This window comes from Amphiprion ocellaris, chromosome 15, assembly GCF_022539595.1.
Source record: "Amphiprion ocellaris isolate individual 3 ecotype Okinawa chromosome 15, ASM2253959v1, whole genome shotgun sequence".
Classification (NCBI taxonomy): Eukaryota; Metazoa; Chordata; class Actinopteri; family Pomacentridae; genus Amphiprion; species Amphiprion ocellaris.
Window position 1 is genome coordinate 12266477 of NC_072780.1, and position 22655 is coordinate 12289131.

Below are 22655 nucleotides of genomic sequence, written 5' to 3' on the forward strand. Positions count from 1 at the left end.
AGCTCAGGTCATTCAATTACCACATGCATGCCTCTGCTATCATATTCTCAGTGACTTTGTTGGTAAAACAAAATCAATCAATCAGCAAAGGAGGAAAGTATTGGGATGGGGTAACAAGCATTGTTGTATGCCTCTTGTATCTTTACGTCAGTATGGCCACACTGAAAAGCTTCGTTCGTGCTCTCTAAACATTTTTGCAACAAGTTTAGCATATAGGCTGTGATTTGAAAATTGCTAAATAAACACAGACGAGAATGAACATTGTGTGGTGACTTTTATTCAGTTTCAAACAGTGACATACAGGCTGAATGTTTCCTTTGCTATTGGCAGATTTAATTACATTTAATTATACAGGATTTTTCTGCAGTTACAATATAATTACTGCATTTTACACATTTGGTTTAAACTCTGTAAATCCCAATACTGGAAATGCGTCATGATTTCAAACCTTTATTTCACACTAGTTACAGCTATAGGATGGAATACTTTCTGATGACAAAAGTCAAACAAAATATATGTCCATCATCATTTTCCTGAGGTAAAAAAAAGTGGCATCCTTAAAAAATTGTTCAAAACTCAAAATGACATTATGCAGAAAAAAAAATAATCCTCATTTTGCAAAGGCAGAAAACAGTGATTATTTGGCATTTTGGCTGAAAAAAAATCATTGAAATAATTGATTGATTATGAATATTGCACATGAATATTCTGTAAATTGATCAGTTTATTTGATTCTGCTGTGAATGTTTGAAAATGACTAAATCACATTGTTTTATTATACATGCAGAACACACACAGAATGTCATCGGCACGCTTGCCTTTAACACGGAAATTGTCCGAGCCATAAGACAACATCTTCAACTGATTCCTTCTAAGTGCATATATGCAGGGCAAAAAAAGAGTTGCAGGCTGAGGGATAACAGGGAAAAGACAAAAATGACACGGATTTCACCACCGAATCCTTTTAGCAGGCCACTGACACATGAATGGGGGCAAAGAGAGAGAAAGGAGAGAAGAGAGAGTGAGAGAGAGGGAGGGAGAGGGAGAGGAGAAAAAAGAGTAGACAACCAATTTGGGAGTAATGCAACTAAAAACTGACAAGTGTAATTTCATCCATCTGGGCCGATGTGTAAAAAGCGCTGCTCTGAACATTCCCCATGATTCCCCCTGATTGATCTTCCCCCGGTCTGAAACACCTATTATTAGCCACGAGCCTAATAGCACCAGGATGGCTCAGCGCTCTCCCAGGGGCCAATTCTCCGGTCATCTGCCCCTCACTCACCACAGCTGTGGAAACCAACCAGGGAGAGGGTGGAGAGACAGGGGGAGGCGAGGAGGAGACGGAGCTGCCAAGAGGGGATGGAGGCGTACCTATTGGGGGGAGGGAGAAAGAGGGGGAGAGAGGTGTGGGGTTAGGGAGAGAGGGGTAGAGTGGGTATGAAGAGGGAGATGGAGAGGAGAGAAGGGGACGACATGGGAGACCGGTGGCTGGACATGGACTTGGTTGATGGGGGGGTGGGGGGACGACATGAGAGGAAGGTGGGCGTGATGGAAAAGCCAGGGAGAGGCACTGGAGAGGAGGGAACAGGGAAACAAAGAGAGAAAAAGTTATTCATAACCATTCATCTTCTGAAAAAAAAAATCAATCACACTTTTGCTGATTGGTGAAATTGAAAACATCACACAGTGTATTTACACGCCCAATTTAATTACTCAGGTGCACAAAAAAATGAGTGAAAATGATGCCCGACCCATGTTCATCTTTCAACTTCCTGAGGTGTGGAAGCTGCACACATGACAATGCTGCAGCCATGAAAAATCTTAATAATAAAAATATCTATTTTAAATCCCAACATGATGTTTCAGTCGTGTTGCAGCAAATGTCGATTTCTTTCTTTTTCTTTTGCTTGCAACATTTCAGTGATTTTAAATTCATCTCTATATACTCACCACATTCCAGCTTTTACTCTCGAGATATTAATTTTCTTCAGTCAAGCTCTTCTTATATAACATGTACTATACTTAAACCATCACACCTCCACCTTTTTGTGTTGCTGTTTTTATTTAGCTACTCTAATTTAGCATTTAGAAGCACTATATGCATCTAATAAATCAATAAATCTGCAACACATTACAACGTAAGCAGACTTAAGTGATTATTAATGCATTTAATTTGCACATATTTTGCTAAAACTTCTTTTCTTTGATCACTCATGTGGAGGCTGCTGTGTAAAAATATGATTTGCGTGACAATAAAACAAGACGATTTAGAATTGTTAACTAACATTGTGCTTTACTGTACATTAATAGCACTTAAACAGGTTCTTATGTCTGCTTTCAACAACATTATTGTGTGCGATCAGTGTTTAATAAATGCTTATACTGCTAATAGATGCAGAATATGGGGGCGTAAGGTAAAGAATTATCAATTAAATCATAAAAGTGATACATTTTTCATTTTAAGAAATACGCAAAGAGATTCACTACCTAAAACTGCCCTGTTGGGTTCACTCAAAAATAGTCAAGGTTGAACAAATTTAGAATAAACGTGGCAAAAAAGCTATTTTCAAACACTAATGATTAAAAGTCTGCGTTCAAGGTCCCAAAGCCTGAACGGCCATTATGATGCCCAAAGTGAGATGTCAACAGTAAGAAAGTTTGCAGCATGAAGCTGAATGAGAAATGCTGATTGCTGTCTGGCCCTTTTGGGTGATTTTGCGATGGATTAAGGTCAGAAGTCATCTGTTAATCGCCCCTTCAGTCTCTTTGATTGAGTGAGCCCTCAGGTGAGGCGTAATGCATTTTCAAGGGCAATGATGACAATAATTGGCTACCTTCACTTCACCAAAATGGACAAAGTCCTAAAAATGTCTCCACTCAAATCTGACATATCAGAGCGAATGAAAATAAAGGTTCGGAAGGTTTTGCAGGCAACAAATTAATAACTATGATAGTATGAGGCTGCTGTAGACATGATCTGGTGGCCAGATCATTAAGTTGATCTGTGATCTGTGGTTTGGTAACTCAGAGCACCTCGGACTGTCCTGTTTACAAATACTTCACTGCAGTTTGTGTGATTCTGGGAGAAAGGTAATAAGCTAAGTATCAAGGCCTGAGTGAAGTTTGCATGGTCATTGTAGATTCATAAAGATGCCTCTTTATTCTCAGTAATGCAACATTTGTCTCTTATTATTTTGGATTATTTATTCAGAACATTTCAAAGGGTGATCAACAGAATTATTTTCTTATTATTATTTTATATATATACATGTCTACATAATTTCAGGCAATTTAAATGTGGTTCTACTGTGCTCAGTGATAATAAATCATTCTGACTGTACACACATTTGTAAAAAAAAAACTTTTATGTTGTTTTTTTAAAAATAAATTGTATTTTCTGTATTGTGTTAATAAAGATTACATGTGGTGTAATGTCAAATCCACTTTCAACAAGCTGGAGATGAGAAAATTGTAATGATTATAATGATTATTACGGAAATAACAGCTACAGCAGCTATACAAAATATATACTAAGGTCTCGACAATAATAATAATACTAATAATGTTGTGTGACTGTTTTTGAGTACATATGTCAACTGTTAAAAAACACATGTTAAATAAAAGTATATGCAAAACATCAGTGTATGCAGATGCACAACGGCTAAATCTTTTTGCTTTAATATTAGTTTACAGGACAGAAATAAATTGTGCAAGAGAGAAAACCTGTTTACTCCGATGTTTTCCTAAAAGTGACATTTTTTCCCAACAGATAATTTAAGTCTTTATCAAACGTCCGTCATCTTTGAAGAGGGCTGCCTCTTTCTTGCTGGAACACATTTCAAGCCTTTTGAAAATTTAGATTTTTCTTTGGTACAAAAACTACACTTAATTCACTCGGTTACTGACAACATTCACAAGAGCAAACCAAAACCAAGCCAGATCTGACCCACAGTTTCAGGTAGGAGTGTCTTAAGGTGCAGCAGACAAAGGTGCACAGCTATCAGCTGACAAACTCCTGCAGCCCACAGCTCATGAGAACCTGCAGCATCTGAGAATGAGACAGGCTCCTCCAGCTCGCTGTATTTCACCAGGTGTGACTTCTTTTCTCTTCACTTTATTTCCACTTCACTTCACGCCGCGTTCTTAAATTTCAAGCTCTTTTATTTTGCAGTCAGTGTTGGCTATTGTGTGCGGCACTTCATCCCCATTCACTTCTATGGCCAGGACTTTCCTGTTTTAGCACACACTATATTTTATTATTAGTTGTGTGCATGGAGAAGATGCGTTTTCCCACCAACAGCAATGATTTGCTGCAAGCTTTATTCATGCAGAAGACAAAAGCTTTATGTTAATAGTAGCCTATTTTTTATAGCACCATTTTAAAGCATCTCCCATAGTGTTTTTTTCTTGATGTATTTGCAGATTAATGTCAGTCTCATATCTAAGAAACATTTTGAATGCCCACACTGTTTTATTATTATTTTTTTATCCTGCTTTAAATTTTAAGCCTCACACTCATTGTTGTCCTATAAAGATTATACCTCTTATGTTTACTCAGGCCTACCTCTTAGTGTGTACACATTTATATTCTATAGGCCTCTTTTCTACACATATGGCTCATAGTATAATGCAAGTGTGAGATATTTATCTTTTACATTATAGGAAACGTGTATGTTGTGGCACAGAGAAAAGTGTAGACCTGCTGAGTTTAATTACTTTCTCAGCTTTTCAGTTAAAACATCCATTTTTAATCCTCACATCTGTTAAAAAAAAAAAAAAAAAAAAAAAAAGATTAAGAAGCCTCATTAAGAAATGGTGCCACTGCCTCTTATTATATTGCACTGTTGCAACATGAAGTGACACAGTTGTGGTGGGACATTTAGTATCCTCACACAATTTTATGATATCTTTTTTCTTGAGGCTTCACCACAATCCAGGTTTCGGGTGGCATTTTTTTGCTCCATCTATCAGCCTCCACGCCACATGTGGCGCGCACTGGTGGCGCGCTTAGAGTCTGTGGTGGTTTTGGAACCACCTGCCTGCTCGGACATAGACAGACAGAAATATAGACAGACAGTAACCTCCCCTCCTCCCGTACTGCTGGCCTCACCACAGGATTCGTCTGAGTCACTGATAAATAATCTCCAAGGCAGTTAATCGGAAGTGAAAATTAGCAGAAGGCCAAAAGATACTCCTCATCTTCACAAAAATCAATAATTTGATTAATGTAACATGTACGTTTTGGACTATTTTTATTCTTCCGATGTTGCCTTTTTAAAAGATTGTGCGCAGTATAATGCCAAATTGAAGAGTTATATAAACTGGATGTGATTAATGCGATAATTATGATGATGATGATTGTGGCGATAATGGCAGCCGCAACAACAGCAGCAACATAAGAATAAAGAATAATAGCCCTCTGATGACAATAATAATAATAATAATAATAATAATAATAATAATAATAATAATAATAATAATAATAATGACAATAAGAAAAATATTAACAATAAAAGTAGTAAATTGCGCAAAAAGCTTCCGAATAACAAATATTATGCGTAAAAGCCGCGCAACAACTGAATTTATGGGGCGACTAATATGTTTTACATACATATTTAAAATTATATGGCAATCACATGCAAACGCTGAACCTTTTACAAAACACAGTTACAAATTAAAGCAGTCTAAATTCTGCTAAAACTAATTTTAAGACCTCAGACCTATAATATTCAGCCTGTCCCCCCACTGTGACAGGTTGCTGTTCATTTGTGCGTAATGGTTAAACATTTCAGGAGTTTGCTTAATGCTCCTCGTTGTCAAGTATTTTTTCCTAATTTCTGTCTTTCTTTTTTTTTCCTCTTTCTGTCACGACAGATGAAAAGGCGCTCTAATTATTCCAGGAGGTTGAGAAATAAATGATTGTCTTTGAAGTAGGCCCGGGCCTTGGACTACATTAGAAGCCAAGCATGTGATTTGCAACTGTTGAAGTAAAACCTTCACTCTGCTGCAGGAAAGAAAAAAAAACGGAAAAATGAGGAGGGTGGATTCTCGGCAAAAAGAAAATGGTATCTTTGTTTGCTCCCCTTTGTTTACCAGGGGATTCTTTCTCATTTCCCCCCCTTTTTTTCATTTTTTACTAATTCATTTCAATGGCTTTCAAACTGGAAAATGGAAATGTTGCTCCTGCCCTCTATTTCGGCGGCAGCGTCCTGGCAACAGAGCAATTTTCTATCATCAGGGATAAACGGCATCGAACAGTACATTCTGATAAAAAAAAAAGACCACATGATTGCTGGCCTTCCTGTCTGTCATCTACCGACCAAATCCTCTCCTTCAAGACCGACCACTGTGCTGTCAGACCTAATAATGTCGCGTATTAAGTCGAGAGAGGAAAAAAGGGGGACTACTGCACCCCCGGTACTCCCTATCTTATTTGTCACCAACATAAAATTCAGATCAACATATTGTATATAGCTCCTTTGTTATGGACTTGGTGCACAGGATCATGGAGGCAGGCGCGCACAATTGGTTATATCCGAGTCCTGCGCTTAACCAACAATCTAAACGAATAAAACTGCATTACTGTAAATGCACAAGACTACAACAAATGTCCTAAACATCAATCAATCTTTCTTCTTAGTTATTTTTTACCTAGAGTGTCTTATTACCTTCAGTATCGTAATATTTACAAAAAAAGGAGACCATTCCCATATTCACTTGTGCAAGTTCTACGCTTCACCAAATGGCTAAATATCACGTTTATTGGCCCTCATTTCTATTCAGTGTTTCAGAAACAATAAACACTACATGACTGCTGCAGGAAACCGAGCAATACAGTCACTCAGGTGGACCTAAACATGCAGTGAAGGAAGGCGACAAGAGAAACAAGCAGTCTTAATTAGGACGTGGGCCCTGAGCGGGACCAGTGCAGCTTCAGCAGTGCCACATTAAATCCATTAGTCCACGAGAGGCTGTGAAGACTGAGTTGTGCAGGCCTTGTAGCCTACTTATTTGTGGTCATTTGTCTCCACTATACCAGCACGACACGCTGGGTCCATCTGAAGGCCCTCGCCTGCACCTGGGGCCATGCATATGCCAATTCTGCTCTTTACTCGAGAGATAATGCAATCCTAATTTATGATGCAAAACTTATTGTAAACAGTGGTCTGCCTGGGAGCGCATGGTTTGCTTTATGACAAAACCACACATTTTTTTTTCTTGGTGTAGTTGCACGCTTTTACAAAACACATCAAAGCCTTTGCATAAGTGGGTTTGCATTAGGACGCCGTGCGCAATTTATGTGCGTAAAAACGCCGCCGTTTGGACACGGATGAATTCTACTGGAGCATTAAAGGCTGGTCGGCCATCATTTTGTGTGTGTGCGCGTGTGTGTGTGTGTGTATGTGTATAAATGGGGTTTGCTCCAGTGAATCTAGTTACAATGAACCACGTTATACTGACAGCTGTGTGTGGTATGCATCTGCGCTTCCCTTCGCCACTTCCCGCCCTTCACACGGCAGAGATGGAGAGCAGTCGACGCCTGGCTGTCTGTGAAGCGCCAGCGGCTTTGCGCTGTGGAGAAGGGAGACATGTTGTTTAAGTGCCTCCCCGGTCTCTCTCTCTCTCTCTCTGCAGTGACATGCCTCCGAGTCCCCCCTCAACCGCCCGGTCCCTGAGAAGCCAAGGAGGTGGCTTTCCATGCGAGCCAGTCAATAGTTGTTAGTGGGACCGACCGCAAACACCCAGCCTCTCGTTACAATTATGACCTGTGTCTTGCTGGAACTCTGTGTTGACGCTCAGATATGATTAACACATGATACCAGATAGACAAAAAAGACACGTGGTGTTAAAACAGGCAGTGACACACATCCAGAAAGACGAGACACATGGAATAATTGACTTTTTATATATTTTAAAAAACTGGGTTAAGAATGCGTGCATAAATCTACCTTGTTATATGCACGTACCCAGCAAATCACTGTATCCATGTGCGTCCTGATCTTACCAATTTAGGTTAAGATGCCTCTCCAAGCACCTGTGTTAACCACAACATAACGTCAGGTTACACCAGTGCATGCAGTGTAAAATATTCTCAGTTTTCATGTTTCCCATCCCAGACAATGGATGTGAGGGAAATCCCAGGGCCTGATACAACCCCAACGGTTGGATATTGGAGTGATTTTAGAGAGTCATTCATCAGCGTTTATAAGACAGCTGGAAATAAAGACCACTTGTGTTAAACCACCACGGCCATTGATTGTGCTGAAGGTCAATCATCTACTTAGGTGCAAAGTGATTTCTTGGTTTGCAGCTGAACGATGTTCATTTTGTGATTGACATTTTGACGAGCTGAAACGTAAAAATAATTTCTCTCCAGAATAAGGCTATGAACTCCTATAATCCAAGATTAATAGGACAAAGAGTACAAGGGCACGATACAGTGGGTGAAGCATGAGTCAAGGGCCTCATTTTCTAAAATTTTCAAACGAAAATTGGATTTTGCTTCTGTAATTTTCCAATAATGGAGTAGAATTAAAGTCGATATATCCTCTCCTCTGATAACATCTCGCATGGGCCCGTTTTCTTTACGTAGCTTGCAATCAGACACGGTTGTCAGCACGCATGCAAGAGGCTACATCTTAAACATTTCAAAAGCGCCAAGGTCGAGTATGTCATGTTCTCTCTACTCAAACAAATCCGTCCTTTCACCACTTCACTTAATCTCAGTGCGCACAGAAAAAAAGCCTCCCAACACGCCTGCAGGACACCAAGACTTACACATTACGCGCGCTGTTACCCCGCGATTTAATAATCCCGCGGTGGCGCACGCATGATGCTGCACAACCTGAGGCATGAAGACGTCTCCTGTAATCCGTTTTTTTTTTAAAGCCCACAGGGAAGAAACTAACATCACTGCGAAGCATGTATGTCTTTGTAGTAGCACTCAAAGGCGATTAGAAAAGGTATAGGATCTGGTTTCCCTTCTGCGTGTCCAAGTGGAACACGGGCAGGGGAATTGGCCACTATGTTGGATCACTGAGGGGTGACCAAGGTGCGCCTGCTCCTGCGAGATCTGCAAGGCCACCGTGCGCGTAAAATGCTGAATTACCAGAGGCAAAAAACCCATTGATGAATGTCACAGAGAGCATTCAAAAAGAAGCTCTTACCTGCAGCCTTCCTGACGACAGAGGAGCACTCTGATTACAGAAGCTAAATTAATCTAAAAGGAGTCTGGAAGAATAAGACAAATCCGTGTGGATGCCTCCGGCTCCCATCCCTGCCTCTGTGGCTCCTCTCTTGGTCCGCTGCAGTAAAAATGATTATCCGGCTGGGTTGTGCACTTTTTAAATCCCACAAAGTAAATAACAACCGTAGCTGACGATAATAGCAAGGTACCAAGTTCTTGTTACAGAAAAGGAGAAAATTGAAACTAAACGCTGCATTTAGACAACCATTTTTGATAAGAGGATAATTGAGGCCACACTGGCGTATAATTAGGGGATAATTTATGCTATATCCACTTTTATTCCACCCTCCCAAAATAAATCCAGTCCATAATCATTACAGGCGAATTGTTCTAAATTTTATAGCAGCAATTTGAGTAAAGTGTGGCCGCTAATCAAATAGGTTGTCGTAGTAACTTGATTGCAACCATAATTATTTTTCGTCGCATTTTTTCTGTGAAATCAGTAGATGCTACATTGCAGGAAAATAAGAGAAACATTCTTAAAGTGGTGCAAAACACGATTTGAATACCTATTGCATTAGTATAAGCAGAAATAGCATTTTATTCTTATTTGCAAATCGAACATCGCAGCCCTCAGACACAAACTGTATAATTTACATATATTGAGGACCCTATCGGGCCTCATATTACAGCAGGGATAAAAGACACTGTCAGTTTATCTGGGTATCCACCCTTCTATCTGCAAAATAACCTATTGTACCTCAGGCATATTGTTATTTGATGTGTCACATGTACTGTATTTTGAATTGTCTGGGGATCCTTAATCATATGGTCAGTAGCCCCAGGAAAAACGAACAGTTATAATATATGTTACTTTCAGAGCAGAGGGGGGTCTGAAGCGGGGACTGCTCATTAGGCGACAATAAAGCTAATGCTGCACTGCAAAAACAGGTGTCATTTAATCTGCTATTGTTTGTTTTAAAAAATGTAAAAGTTCGGAATTGTAAATAAAATTGTAAAAGTTGTGGGAATATTTTTGCTTATTTCTACAACTATTACACCTGTTTCAAGATTTTCACTGACAGTAAACGCATCACTCCTCCAGAATAAATATGTATGGTGCCACAAAATATAGAAAATCATGAAGAATAAATCAACATAGCTGGGATTATTCCATGATATATATAAAAAATTATGATACATTTGATAAAATTAGACGTAAGTTTTTTATTTCTGCAATTCAGATCTAATAGATTTGATGGGTTTTTGGTTAAAAATCGATTTGGAGCTTTATATTGTTAAACAGGATGTTTGTGTGGTGCTTTCCTATATGTGTTATTAGTTCCTTAGGAAAAGAAGACTTGACGCCTGAGAAGGAAAACAGCTACATAGCTCATCAGATTAAATCAAAGCACACACACTATGTTGCGCGTCGTGCGTAATTTGGAGGTTTGGGTAAAAAACAAAATCGACTCGACAATTCCAAAAGAGCTGGTTTTACGTGTGAAGCTTGTCTGTAGGAATTAGGCGTCTTTCCCACCACACATTATTTCCCCCATAGTTGTGGTGGGAGCTGGTAAGGTGGGTTAACTCCAGCTCAAGTCTCCGTGAAGCGCAGAGCACTGATGACGTTGGGTTGGATGACCAATCGGGAGGCGCTGCCCTTTGGAGACAAACCATTTTACTTGTAGTGTCTGCATCAAGTCTGGAAGCAAGGGCTCAATTTTAACAGAATCCACCTTAAAATCTCTCCCTTAACTTATGCCTACCTTCCGCCACTTTGAGTGAGAATATCACAGGACAAGGGGGGAAATAAAGACGCCTTCTGGAAAATTTCGGGTGTTAATAGGACAATATCCGTTCGCGGTGGAGAGGGGAGAGAGACAACAGCACAGCGAGAGAGAGAAAACCGATTTGGTCTTGAGAGAGAGGGGGGTGAGTGCTCTCAAGGCAGAAAATTCGATGATGACCATGACTACGATGGCTGACGGTCTGGAGGCTCAGGACTCGTCCAAGTCTGCTTTCATGGAGTTTGGACAGCAGTCGCACTCACAGCAGAGCTCCCCATCGATGGCCAGCAGCCACTACCCGCTGCACTGTCTCCACTCCGGCTCACACGCTCACCACCAGCACGACAACACCCCGTACTCCGGGACCAACACCTACAACAGGTCGTTACCCTACCCCTACGTGAGCCATCCGCACCACAGCCCGTACCTGCCATCCTATCACAACAACACGGGAGGACAGACAAGGTTAGACGGCGCAGGTAAGAGACCCCTTTTTCACCAGCCAAGTGGGGAAAAAAAATTGCAGCGCGTCGCGTCCATCCCCGGCGCAAGACAGTACCATTAACGCATACCTTCTTTTAGCACGGCTGGCCCACAGCGGGGATCAAACCTTTCTCTCCTGCCAAAGCCGGTGTCATGCCCGAGTCACGGTGCGGTGCCACTCCAAATTCGGGAATGATCTTTCAAGCGTAGGTGGGCGATTACATCGAAGAAAAATCGTGCGTAAATGGCACCGGATAATTCGAGCGAGCTGCAGCCTTTGCTTGTTTTGCCGTGCTGTTTAGCACTCCCCTCAGTTCCCACAAAACCTGTTTTAATGCCCGGGGTGGGATCATCTCGACCGTGCAATCCTCACCAACTACTCGTGGAAATTAGGCAGCCCGCACGCCTTGAATGTTGTAATTAGCATTTAATTGACATGTCATTACCAGCAATATCCTAAATATGACAGCGTATGAGGATTGTGGCTGCCACGGCGCTTAAAGGCGATGAGAGATGTCAGCGTTTATCAGCTACAATTTTCATTTTTTTAAAGACCCCTTCTTGCGGTGCGCTTCTGAATTTATCCACACTCTTACGCACATTCTTTTTTTGACACCTCATTCCTGCACAAAGTGAACACAAGCCCGGCTGTGGTTTCGAATATTAATAACAACATTGCCTCGTTTTTGTTGCAGAGCAGCAGAAAACGACAGTCATTGAAAATGGGGAGATTCGTTTTAATGGGAAAGGCAAGAAGATTCGCAAACCTCGGACAATTTATTCCAGTTTGCAGCTTCAAGCACTGAACCACCGTTTCCAGCAAACACAGTACCTCGCTTTACCGGAGCGCGCCGAGCTGGCTGCCTCTCTAGGACTGACACAAACACAGGTATGAGGACCAATATACGCTGCTTTACATTTTTACTGCATTGCCTCCAGTTATATATATTAAATATGGTATTTATTGCAATAAAAAAATACATCATCCCTCTTTATCTTTCGTGCTTCTTTTTGTATTTCTGGTATTTCTGACAATGCTGCATACATAATTTTTTCTATCCATATTCCCTGCACTAACTGCATGCACACCTTTCAAATTCTCCCTCAGGTAAAGATTTGGTTCCAGAATAAGAGGTCAAAGTTCAAGAAGCTGCTGAAACAAGGCGGCAACCCACACGAGAGCGACCCTATCCCGGGCTCCATGTCCCTATCCCCGCGCTCCCCGACCATCCCTCCAATCTGGGATGTCTCGGCCTCTTCCAAAGGAGTAAACATGCCGGCCAACAGCTACATGCCCGGCTACTCTCACTGGTATTCCTCCCCACATCAAGATTCAATGCAGAGATAGACTGAACGAGGCGAGAAAGGTCAGTGAGCTGTCTTGGAGGCCTCCGGATCTCCGCCATGCAGTTTCCAACGTAGCCTACAATTTGTGTCAGCGCAACAGACTGGATGCTGGAGAGGAGGAGAAAAAATGCTGCTGCTCCTCTGCTGAAGGATAAAAAACGCAGCCAAGGCTCGGTGTGATGACACAAAACAAGGGGACCTAACCATTTTTTTTTAGCGTACATGGCTGTTCAGTGGACTCGCATTTGTTATGCTTTCATTCATGTCAACATCTTGACCGTCAATATACCAAATATTATCAGTGACATTTCAGCCACTTTGGGGCAAATACTGACTGACTCTCCATGCGCTGTGGCGCCCAGAACACTTTCGCCATGGTGGACTCCTGACTGCTTTTTTTTAAATTTTATTTTTCTTGTATTTTTTTGGTTGTTTCTCTCCAACATGCAAAACCAAGCAAATTGTCTGTCTGTAAATATAATCTGCGATTTTAGTTGTACATACACTTTTTATGTTTTGTCAGATTGAGTAAACCGTGACTCAAAACAGACGCCTGCTGTTGCATGATTTCCAAAAAGAAAGAAGATACTCATTTCAAACCAGGCCTTTTTATGCTTCATATTGGGCCAACATCACATTCTAACAGGCCTATTTCCCCTCAGCCTGCTGCATACAGGCGTAGAACAGACAACAGGAGCATAAGTTAATGACACAGTGCTCAGTGAAAAGCCCATTTCATCCGAGTAAACATATTTTATAAAAAAAAAAAAATCCAAGCGCTCAGTGGATGATGAAGAACGCTACAGTATATAGATTTATCAAATGCACTCAACACCAGAGGAAATTAACTTACCCTCCACCGCTGCTGTCTACATTCACCTCGAAAGACATTTGCTCCAGGTCCAGCTTATCTTGTCATTTCACCCTCAATTATTAGAAGTATTGACAAAATGTTTTCTCCCTTCTCTCCGTCCTAATGCAGGCCGTTAAATGCCAAGCTCCACGGGATCGATGTTGAACAAAGCAGCCAGCTGCAGTGGCGTTCAATATGAAGGAGATATTTGGGACAATTTGTGGGTTTTTATCCAAGTGAGGCTTTTTTTTCTCCTCCATTCTCATAAATGCAGGCATAATTAGGGTAATTTTTGATGTAGCCCGCTGATTACAGCGTTTTTACCGTCAAAGATAATTACCTGTAATTTTCTACCACTTTTAATACTAAAAGGCATCTTTATTTGGATTTGAGGTAGCACAGATGGAACAAAAGGGAAAATTATTCGGTTATTCATATACAAATTGCCGAGAAGAGTGAGCGCTCGGGATATTATCTGAAATTACAACGCTGAAAAGCTTCATGCAGCTGTCAAGTCGCGGATGTCCCACTGGCGCACATTCAGCCTGTACCTGGGGCCCCCAGGCTGGGGCCTATCTGCTCCTGGGCCGCGCTCGGGCTGCAGGGAGCCCGAAGCAGCACTCGAGTAAACATCAACAGAGCTCATAAATACACAGTTGAGCACATTCAGCTCCAAGAACCGACGCGTTTTCATCATGTTTCTGCACACGGAGAAAGGCTTTGATGATGAGCAAAATGAACGCAGACGATAGATAGATAGATAGATAGATAGATAGATAGATAGATAGATAGATAGATAGATAGATAGATAGATAGATAGATAGATAGATAGATAGATAGATAGATAGATAGATAGATAGATAGATAGATAGATAGATAGATAGATAGATAGATAGAGTAAAAGTGCAGCAGATGGGGGTGGGGATGGAGGATGGGATGTGCCCAACGCCACACTTCTTCTCACATCAAAGCTACAACTGGACACACAACCTCACAACCACATTAACTGCCTCCTAAAGACACCCACAACCCAAACACTGTCTCCAACAAATACAATAAATAAATAAATAAATCAGATTGCAGAGGGGAAAACAGATGCATTTTCCCTCCTTTCTAAGCTCACAAGCCTGCATTTTAATTCAGAGTTCAGAAATCTTCTCTCAGAATGCAACAGAAAACATATTAAGACCCATCCTTACCTTTTCTCCTCTTCTCTACAACACAGACTAACCAAAAAGCGCTGCACGGTTTTACTGCTGATGGTTGAATAAGCAAATCCAGGTGGGAAAGTGTTTGCACACCCCGGTAAGCTCTTATATATTGCCTGCAAAATTAGCTGTTATTACTGTCACTGTTTAGTGATGGCGAGCTTGGAAAAAAAAAGCCCTCTGCAATCAAGAACCAAGCGCATCTTTGCAAATTATAGGTAATTGTCAATGTCCAGATTATGATAATGGAGGCCCTAATCCTGGAGAATAATTATTGTGGAGTGTTACAGTTGAAGCTGTCCAGTAAAGCTAACTGTCATTATTTAGACTCGATTTGCAAAACGGGGGGAAACTAGCTGAGTGGAAAATGTTCAGTTGGAAATAAACGGGGGCTCTCGATATAATGGCACCACGAGAGTGTGTGTGTGTGTGTGTGTGTGTGTGTGTGTGTGTGTGTGTGTGCGTGCGTGTGTGTGTGTGTGTGTGTGTGTGTGTGTGTGTGTGTGTGTGAAGGAGAGAGAGAAAGAAAGAGAGAGAGAGAGAGAGAGATGGATGGTGGGACACATACAGAAGCTGTGTGTGCATGACAGAAACAGAAGCTTATGTGTGTGTGCATCTGTGCGCGCACAATGGCGATCTCGTGCACGCGCAACGTGAACATCTAAATTTCCACACTGACCTGCTGGCGTCGTGATTGTTTAGCCTGCAGCAGAAATTAAGCTGAAAAATCTACAAAAGGAGGCTTTAGATTAAGAACAGCCTTTTTCTTTCCTCCGCAGTGTTCGTTTCTGTGCGTAAAAGTGCATTCAGGAGGCTGCAATCAGGATTCATGTGTCAGGTGGAAATGGTAACATGCATGGGTCAGTGTGTGGGTCGGATGCAGTTTTGTTTAGTGTGTGCTCGAGAGAGAGAGAGAGAGGAGAGAGAGATGGAAAGTAGGAGGGAGGCTTCTGTGCTACATTGTAAAATCTCACTTATATCATCTTGGCGCACATGGCCGTGCAAATTCAATTAGATCAATTCTCTGATGTTTCTCACAGCGGCACGGTTTATTTAGCGGTTTTGCAGAGGCTGCGCTGGTATTACTTCCTGCTAATAACATGGTGAGAATGTGTAGGATTTTTTTTTCTTTTCTTTCTCTTCTTAATTTTTTTTCTTTACCCGGAAGGTGGGCTGCAGCCGGGAGTGGCAGAGCTCTGGAGCCGGTCTACCCCCACTGGAATGCGGATTGTCTCAGATCTCTGTGCCGCCCCCCTCGCCTCCTCTCTGCCATTCAAAGCGGCTAATTGTAGGGGACACAAAGCGAGAGCGGCTGCAGACTGTCTGCTGCAAGAAGCAGGCATTTTCCTTTACAGCCCGAGCTGGAAAGCAGCTGAAAGGCTCAATCAGGTTCTCCACCAAAATACAATATGAATAAAAAAAAATTTTAAATTAAAAAAATGTGATCATCCTGGCTGTGATCAGAGGCAGTATAATAACAATAACAAAATATAAAATAAAATAATAATGTGTTTTCCTTTGAAAAATAATGTGTAAATATTATAAAAATCTGAGTTAATTTGCAAATATTCTTTATAATAATACAACACCAATAATACCACCTATAAATCTGACTGTAATAATAATGCTATCAAGCTGATAAGCCACCACTGACATGCCCAAAATATTACTACAACATTTTGTTGATTTTCTGCAGAAATCACTGCAGTACCATTATAAAATAAATCAAATGCACTTCAAAAAAAACCCCCACTCATTTTCGATTAAAGTAACTGCAATTATTATGGTAGATTGAGGCTAACTTTGGTACATACTTTCTTTAAAATAATTGCAATAAAAAAACTAGCTTAATGCCTTTCAGTGAGAAATTTGTCCCTTTAATTCTTACTTTTTCCATCCTCTGCAAATGTAGGATGAACTGATTTGATCCATAAACAGGGGTAAATTTCTCACAAAGAAGCAGATATTTTCCAGACAGTTATTAAGTTTGTCTGCGGAAAATCTGCAGACATAAACGTCACAGTCTTTACAAAACAAATAAAAAAATATATAAAGATAAAACCTAAATCGTGGCTGTAGGAGCTAATGAAAATGATTAAGATGATTCATCTCTCGCTGCTGTGATTTACAACCTTGTGTGAAAATGTCACCTGAGGCTCACGAACATTATTTATGTCTGCGGTTCGTTTCTTGTCAGTGTAAAGTAAAATATTAAGAGAATGCAGTGAGGCGGGAGGTTTCAAAGTTCCATTGTCCATTTAAACGTTTAATAGTCTTCAAAAATGCAATAAATTACATGCACACATTTACACATTTTACACGTTTCTTCTATGACTGTCATCAAATACATTGCATATTCCTCTGAAATTTGAACACGAGTCCCATAGAAGGAGGAGAAAAAAAACTGAAATGAACAACAAGGAGTTTTTCAATATAACGTCCCCGCTCCAAGAGCCAACGAGTGCTGTATCGAGTTCGGATTCTGAAGGTGGGAAGTCATGGAGCTGCCGGCTGAGGTGTACCAAGACCCCGCGTTTTCCAAAAAGTTAGACGCCGTCGTGTTGATGCTTTGTGGCTGTAGGCTGTGCGGCCTCGAGGGACCCTGTGTGTCCCAGACGGCCGGAGACTGTGGAGAGTTGCAGGCCATGGGGTCGCTGGAGCTGGGGCTGTGCTCCGGGGGAAGCTCGCCGTTCTTCATGATCTTCTTCATTTTTGATCTTCTGTTCTGGAACCAAATTTTGACCTAAAAAAACCCCAACAAAACAAAACAAACCTGTTAATATTTCATATTTAACTCTCCAAACAATAGACGTACGTTGCGTAATTACGCACAAAACAAAGCTCACCGAAACAGACATTATTGTAATTTAAATGTATTTAAATATTTAAAACGACACAGCATGATATTTACAGCACTGTCGAGAGAAAATGAACGTAGAATGATATTTTTTAAAAAATCTAAAATCACACCTGTGTTTGCGTGAGTCCCAGCGAGGCGGCCAGCTCGGCTCTCTCCGGCAGCGCCAGGTACTGTGTGTTCTGAAACCGCCTCTGCAGGGCGGCCAGTTGGAAGCTGGAGTAGATTGTCCGAGGTTTTCTCACTTTCTTCGGCTTGCCATTCACCATCCTCACCTCAGGCTCGCTTATCTCTTTTTCTGTTAAAATAATCGAAACAAGAATAAGTGCCGATTTGTATTGTCTCAATAAAATAACTTTAATCGTCTAGCTTACATCCCTTGACAAAAATAAAAAATCCAGTTTTACAAAGCAAATTTACTAAATTCCAACCAAAAACGAAACAACAAGCTTTCGAATAATATCAAAAATGACCTTGAACAAAGCAAGATTTGCATTTATTTCTTAGCTTTGGTTTCAGATGGCAAATTTGTGGACTTTTTTACGCACAGAACAATCAGAAAAAACGCAGGGAAATGATCAGATCGTACAGAAATTAGTTGGTAATTTAATGACCAGCAAACATCTACTTTAATTAAAACAATTTAAAAAACATTCAGGCCCTTACCTTGTGGACTCGGCTGGGCTTGCACTCTGCTGTAAGTCCCGGCGTACTGGTGGTAGGCGGGGGTCGTGTACGAGCTGTAATCAGTGTAGGATTTTGTCGAGTAATTTCCAGCGGATCCGTTTACACCCGGGTACTGGTACTGGTAGGCATTCAGAGGCTTTCCGTACGAGCTGGAGCTGGGCGAGCAGTAGCCGTGAGTGACTCCACCGGCGGGACTGTAGTAGCCAGAATCCGTGGCGGAGGATTCGGGTAAAGTAGGAGATTCCTGAGACGGATGGTGCATGGTGGAGAGTTGAAAGGAGCTCTGGAAGTCTACGGGTTTCACACTCGGGATCCTTCGGTCGAAAACTCCAGTCATACTTCGCGAGGGAACGCGTGGGTTTTGTTGTATTTAATGAGCAAATAATAATAATAAAAAGACGAGACGGTCTGACTCCAAAAGTGGTAAGAAAACTACACTGGCATAGTTGCAGGGCTCTCAGGCCGTCGGGCTCTGCTTGAAGACTGCAGCCAGCCCCGCAGCAAAGACTTGGTTAAATCCTAAATCGCGCTCTTACGCACTGCAGGGAGGATCTGGTTCCATTGGCCAAGGCGCACACAGACACAGCTACACCCAGTTCACTCCGCCAGCTTTTCTTATAAGTGGGAAACCACCCAGGCTATGAGGCTGTATTGTTGTGTTTTTATACTATCAATCAATAGGAGCAATTAAAGTGTCGCAAATCGCCGTTTTCAGCGAGATAAATTGGAAGGACAAAACCCCTCGTTACCAGAAAGGCCCCTTGCTGCAGCACTGACCGACTAATAGGGTTGTCTTTATTAGCCTGTTCTGTATTTATGCGTTTTTATCAAAGCAGACTAAACGTTGTTCTATTAACTTCTTTAGGCACAAATGAAAGCATTCAATCAAATGTTTCAATTATCTCATATAGAAAAGAAATCACAGATAAAACAGAGCTTAGGTGGAGCATTGAGCTCATTTGTTATCATTTTCCGTTCTAATAGGCGGAATCTGAAAGAAATGTTGCTCACATCTAACAGATGATCAGGTCAAACGTTTAAAACAACCGATATGTTATCGATCAATCCAATATATCCTGGCTATTTAGGCCTAACAGGGTAATTAAAGATTAATTTCATGTTGCCCTTTTTTTAAAAGCCTGCAGCCGAGCAAATCAATGCTCAGCCCCTCAGTGTGAACATTCATTGGTGGACAGCGCCGACCAGTGGACAAACCGAGGGGCTGCACCGCAAATTTTATGTGTGTATTGGTAAGGAACCAACAGCTGATGTCTCTCTAATTCTTTAATTTTATCATAGATTTGATTGATTTTTAATTTCTAACTTTAACCCTCAAAATCCTATTCTTTAATTTTTAAACTACCTAATTCCCTTGTTTGATATGAGTGTCAATAAAGCTAATTATTCATTTAATTTATTATAATTTTTGCAATTTATTTTAATTGGCTGCTCTGGCTTGTTACCTGTATCTTGCTTAATTGTCTGTATTTCCATGTTTTGACTGTCAAAGGACTTTGTATAGTTAAAAACAAGGGCAACATGCTCTGATTAAAACACAAACTTAAATGGATAAACCACATTTTCCAAAAGACTTAAGTGGAACAGGTCTGTAGATACAAACCATAATACCTGATGCATTTAGCTTTATATTGTGCCAGATAGAAGATGTTACTTTACATTATCATACAGGGCTGAGCATTGTTAAAATGGGGACAACTTGCTAAATCTGCCAACCTGATAGGATATAAACATTAACTCCCAATATATATAGAAAAAATTAAAGATGAATAAACTCCAGAGTGGATGATTCCACCTCAAACACAATATAATGCTACGGGCTTATATTTTGATTTACTCTATAAAAAAGAAAGGTTACATTATGCATTATAGCTAGGATCCACTGTCATATTCCCAGTGTAATATTAGCAATAAGTCTGATGGTTATTTTGTCATATATACATGTCTGCAGAGACTGCGCCTGAATGACAAGATAAACAGAGAAACCGTTAAAAAAAAATACACGAAAAAACTAAACTAAAAAGCTTATTTTTGGCTTTTCTACTTGTTATATTGTTCTTAGGTATAATGTATCTTAAATTTGGGGAAATGATATCTGGTCTGTATCTTAGTAGCCTTATTTTCAACAGTTGGAAGCCTGATTTTATTCTGTTTTCTCTTTTATAGCTCTACCTCTTTTGTGCTCTAGAAAGTAAGCTATACTCCTGTTCTTGCTTGTCTTCATGTGCGAATATGTAAGTCTTCTGTGATTGTTGTCATTTCCTCAGTGCATTCATATCCACTACTGTATGTTATGAACTTGCTCTCCCTCACTGAAAAGGGAATTGTTGGACCAACTTAAATGAATTGCTTCAAATGGAAATGCACAACTCCAGATTAAGTTAGCATTTACTATCAATGCCACTGGATGAAGTTAGAGGTACTTCAATGATTTGACTCCTCTAAAATGAGCATTGCTCCAACTTCAATATAAGGAACGGCAACTTCAAGTTTCTGATTTTGTCATGAGACTTAGTGTTCTCAAACTGTTTTCTACTCAAACAAAACAGCGGTCGAGTTGTTGCAGAAAAATATAAAGAAGTGTGGCCATCCTGACACCAGATGCAAAATGCCAATAAAGAAGTGAACCTATTTTTTTCCATTTTCACCAAAATTAGGATACTATAGTCTAAAGGGACTAATTGCAATTTCAAGTTGATAGAATCCACACAAGTAAACTGCCATCACCATGAAGAAAAATGAACAAGATTCATTCGAAACAGTATTTTACCTCCATGTACCTCTCTGCAGATCTTTCTGTCTCTGGAGCTGCACAGGTCTGATCTGGACCCAACAATGTGCCCACTGTTTAAAAACTCTTATTTATTGTCTCTCCCCTTCACCCTCAACCCAACTAGTCAATGCAAATGGCTGCATGTTGGAGGTCTCCATCTGTTTAAAGTGAGTTCTTTCTCTCCACTGTCACCAACATGCTGCTCATACGGAATATATTGAAAATTTGCTCCTACAAATCTTTAAATGTGGTTTTTCTTGTATGACACTGTAGGTAATAATATTGTAGGATCAAGATTTCTGAACTTAACATTAAAATTTGTCAAGTAAATTAGCATTTTACACAAGATTGAAAGGTTTTAACCTTAATACTTAAATAAATCAAATGAATTTGCTCATTTAATTGCAGTGTAGGGCCTTAAACTTAACACTGAAGTGAGTCTGGTTCATTTGGATTATACATAATGTTGCAAGGTTTTAACCCTAATATTTAAATTTGTCTGGTAAACTTTGCAGAACTATGAATTAGGTAGGGTTTTAACCATTACATTTAAATAGGTTTGGTTAATTTGCATGATTATTAACATTGTGGGGTGTTAACCTCCATATTTGAATTTTTTTACCTAAATTCCTGACTCCAGTTTAATTCCCTATTGGAAAGCACTTTGGCTCAGCGGCTGTTGTTTTAAATGTTGTTTATACAAAACGGTGACAACACGACAAATGTCACTAAACTACTCTGCCTCGTCGAACTTTCTGTACAATTCTTCTGTTTCGCTCGTATCAATAACTGAACTAGTAAATACAAACAACAAACTACTGACAAACGCTTCCAGATTATTTAAATTAGCTTACCTGTTTCGGTGCCCCGGAAACAGTTCTCCATAGCCTGAATTCCTTCCTGTGGTGACCCACTTGTTGACAAGGCTTTATCACCTCGGTTTAAGGTTCATATTTTATTCAAGCAGAAGAGTATTGTTGGCTACAAAATATAGCGTCAATGTGTGTTTTTAATGAAGAAAACTAAGAAAACCGCCTTTGTGTCTAAAACTCCATTTGAATTCGGAGCAACGCCGAGAGCGCGCAGCGTGCGTCTGACGTCACTAAAGAGTTTTTACCGACAAGATAGTTCCCCCCAAAACCTGCTCGACTGGCCCTCACCTGTGACTGGTATTATCAGAAAAGTCTGCTGTAAACCCTCATAGAGGAGCCACCCAGCAAATTATTACCTTGTAAAGTTGAACCATCAATTATTGATTCTCTATTGTAGTTGCTAAAAAACTTTGAAAGGGCTTGAGTAGATTTCTTACATTTAAAATCGAGTTCAATTTCACCTGTGCCTAAAGAATGTTTTGTTGTGTTTCAATAAAGGCAGTAGCAGCAACATCAGAGAATATACATTAATTACCTGCTTATTCTTTTAAAGCAAGATTTTATATCCACAAATTCAAAT

General features: G+C 40.4%; 2 protein-coding genes and 1 long non-coding RNA gene across 3 annotated transcripts; 1 reads left to right on the top strand and 2 right to left on the bottom strand.

Annotated features, from left to right (window-relative positions):
* Positions 1 to 257: 257 nt before the first annotated feature.
* LOC118471338 (uncharacterized) lies at positions 258 to 14852 on the bottom strand. Its single transcript, XR_004848638.2, has 2 exons — positions 13661 to 14852; positions 258 to 1570 (listed from the first exon to the last, which is right to left on the bottom strand). It is a non-coding gene; the product is annotated as an uncharacterized LOC118471338 (long non-coding RNA).
* Positions 10806 to 13357, top strand: dlx6a (distal-less homeobox 6a). Its single transcript, XM_023286078.3, has 3 exons — positions 10806 to 11456; positions 12156 to 12349; positions 12569 to 13357. The coding sequence occupies exons 1-3, from the start codon at positions 11150 to 11152 to the stop codon at positions 12806 to 12808; spliced, it is 741 nt and encodes a 246-aa protein (XP_023141846.2). The 5' UTR covers positions 10806 to 11149; the 3' UTR covers positions 12809 to 13357.
* Positions 14853 to 17105: 2253 nt separating the features above from the next.
* dlx5a (distal-less homeobox 5a) lies at positions 17106 to 18965 on the bottom strand. Its single transcript, XM_023286067.3, has 3 exons — positions 18392 to 18965; positions 17839 to 18023; positions 17106 to 17611 (listed from the first exon to the last, which is right to left on the bottom strand). Exons 1-3 carry the CDS (start codon positions 18747 to 18749, stop codon positions 17297 to 17299), a joined length of 858 nt encoding a protein of 285 aa, XP_023141835.1. The 5' UTR covers positions 18750 to 18965; the 3' UTR covers positions 17106 to 17296.
* Between the last annotated feature and the right edge of the window lie 3690 nt (positions 18966 to 22655).